General features: G+C 29.2%; 1 protein-coding gene across 3 annotated transcripts in view; it reads left to right on the plus strand.

Annotated features, from left to right (window-relative positions):
- Positions 1 to 2408, plus strand: part of LOC106070649 (rho-associated protein kinase 2-like) — a 33459-nt gene that overhangs the window by 26496 nt on the left and 4555 nt on the right. For all 3 annotated transcript variants that reach the window (XM_013230591.2, XM_013230590.2, XM_013230589.2), the window contains exons 33-34: positions 1141 to 1206; positions 1815 to 1947. In XM_013230591.2, the coding sequence (XP_013086045.1) occupies positions 1141 to 1206; positions 1815 to 1947 (199 nt within the window). The remainder of the gene's footprint in view (positions 1 to 1140; positions 1207 to 1814; positions 1948 to 2408) is intronic.

The following is a 2408-nucleotide window of genomic DNA, read 5'->3' on the forward strand; positions in this document are numbered from 1 at the left end:
CCTATTTTTTTATTTAAATAAAAAAACTCAAGCTTAATTGTCATTTGACTACTGTTTTAATTCTGTTGATCAAATAGAACAGTGTTTCTCAAATTGGGGTCCTAATGTCCATGAGACAACTGAAAGGGGTCTACAGAAAGTTGAAAATTGTACAAAATTTGTAAAAGCTTCTTTGCTAAAAGCCAGTTTATCTGCTCTGATAATTTGAATAATAATCAACTCGTCCCTCTTTTAATACTTCTATTACGTACTATTCTTTGATGTCCTAAACCAAAGATTTGAAAGCATTCTTGATTTGGATATTCCTGTCTGGGTATTGAGTGTTGAAAACTCAGATCCCAATTATAGATGAATCTATACTTACTAATGCAGGAGAAGCAACTTGAAATATTCACTAACAACGAAGTTAAACCAATGTTTAAACAAGGATACCACAAATTCTGGTTACATAAACATATTACAAATTTATATCCTGCATTATGTGTAAAGAGGTTGCTGATTGATTTCTCGTCTTCTTGTTTAGTGCAACGTGGATTCAACCTTATCACTTATAAAAGAAACAGACTAGTTATTGGTCCTCGTAGAGCTGGACATAAATACTGTCATAAATCTCATCAACTTCATCAAAGTTTATTGATCTTTTTAAATTTTATTTTAAACATAAATTATAATCTTAAAAAACACTCTTTTAACAAAATGTTATTTTCTTTTACAGTTTTTATTTCTATAAGAAGCATTTATTTAGCTTTTTCACTTAAGTGTCTGTGGGCAAGTTTTCACTATATAAAGGTGTCCTTGGGTCAAGAAAAGTTTGAGAACCGCTGAAATAAAGCACTGCTTTTTATGCTGAATTTGTCTTTAAAATAAACCTTCTGCAATGAAAGACAAAAATGGGTTTTCTTTGAACTCAAAATCTAAAAATGATGGCCACCGTATTGACTTTAGTTTGTTCACTTTTGTTTTACTAAATTTGTCAAAATTGTCATAGATCCACAGATTCCATGGGTAATAGTAATCTTTTAGGCCTTTATCACATGAAATTAACAAAATTATGTTCTCAGCAGCACACTTTGAAAGCATTTGATTGACTAAAAAAATTGAAACATTGACTTTGACTCATGTGTTGCTCTCATTCTTCAGGTTGTCATATCAAGGTACACAAAGAACACTATGACAAAAATGAAGAGTTTATTGCTTATTGTAAAGGTTGGTAGTGAGTTTTTTCTTAGTTAAACAGGAAAATAATACTCTACTGTAGTAGTGAAAAATGTTTGGCTTGCACCATCTGCCTTAAAATCTAAATATAATTTGTTAGCATGAAGTACTTATACTTGTAAAGTGCTGTTTACATCTATATATATATATATAGTAAGCCATGTTAAATATGGAGTGTCACTAGGATTACTGAGGCCGCAAAGTGTTATATTCTAAAAAAAAAAAAAAAAAGTATATATTTCTTTAACATAAAAAGAAATTTTTAATAGCTTACACTAAAAACAGTTCTTTTTATAAAACAAAAAATATCCTCATAATTCTTTTAACAGATTTTTAAAAAATGTTTCAGTAGATTGCAGATATTCATGCAGATTCCAATAAATAAAGTATTGAATGTTCAATGTTAAAAATATATTTGACCAAAGTGTTGAAATCGACTTGAAAAGTACAATATGTATGACTATATTCCCACTTGCAATGAATGTTTGGCTCTCAAATGGCAGTATGTTAAGTGGGTTAAAACCTTATTTCTCTTGAACAGCTGTCTTATAAAGTTATACATAAACTCTTATTTTACAAAGTCAAATTATTTTTTTTAGTCAACTATGACTCGAGTATTCAAGCTAAAGAGATGCTACTTCTTGCTGAGTCAACAGAGAAACAGAAAAACTGGGTGCAACACCTGAGTAAAAAAGTCTCAAAACAAGGAATTGTTAGTACTGGAAATCTTAGGTAAATTGTCTAGTTTTGAATGTAAAATTTTGCTTTGGCTCATGTTGTAAATGCTCATTTTGTCACATCAATGCAAGATTTTTTTAAATGTTAAATTATTTGTATTGTTGCAATAGCTTCCTACGGTTTTCAGAAAGTATGCACCTAAAAAAAAAAAAATATGTTTAATTTATGCACATTTTATTAATGAAAAAATGTACACAGGATTTGATGGGCAGTTTATGTTAATCTGTATCTTTCATTTAATCTAGGAGTGAGTGAGTTAGACCAAAACTCCCATTATCTTTTTCAATTTTCACAAAATGTGTGTTTAATTTTTGTCTAAATTAACTATGCCCATTATAAAAAGTAGACTTAATGCTATTTTACAAACATCTTCTTCACTTCCAATAAGATCAAACTTAGGCTCTTTCTAACTGTAGTATTTATATCTCAATCATTGTAATGTTTTGTTTTGACAG

Source organism: Biomphalaria glabrata, chromosome 5 (assembly GCF_947242115.1).
Source record: "Biomphalaria glabrata chromosome 5, xgBioGlab47.1, whole genome shotgun sequence".
NCBI classification, from domain to species: Eukaryota; Metazoa; Mollusca; class Gastropoda; family Planorbidae; genus Biomphalaria; species Biomphalaria glabrata.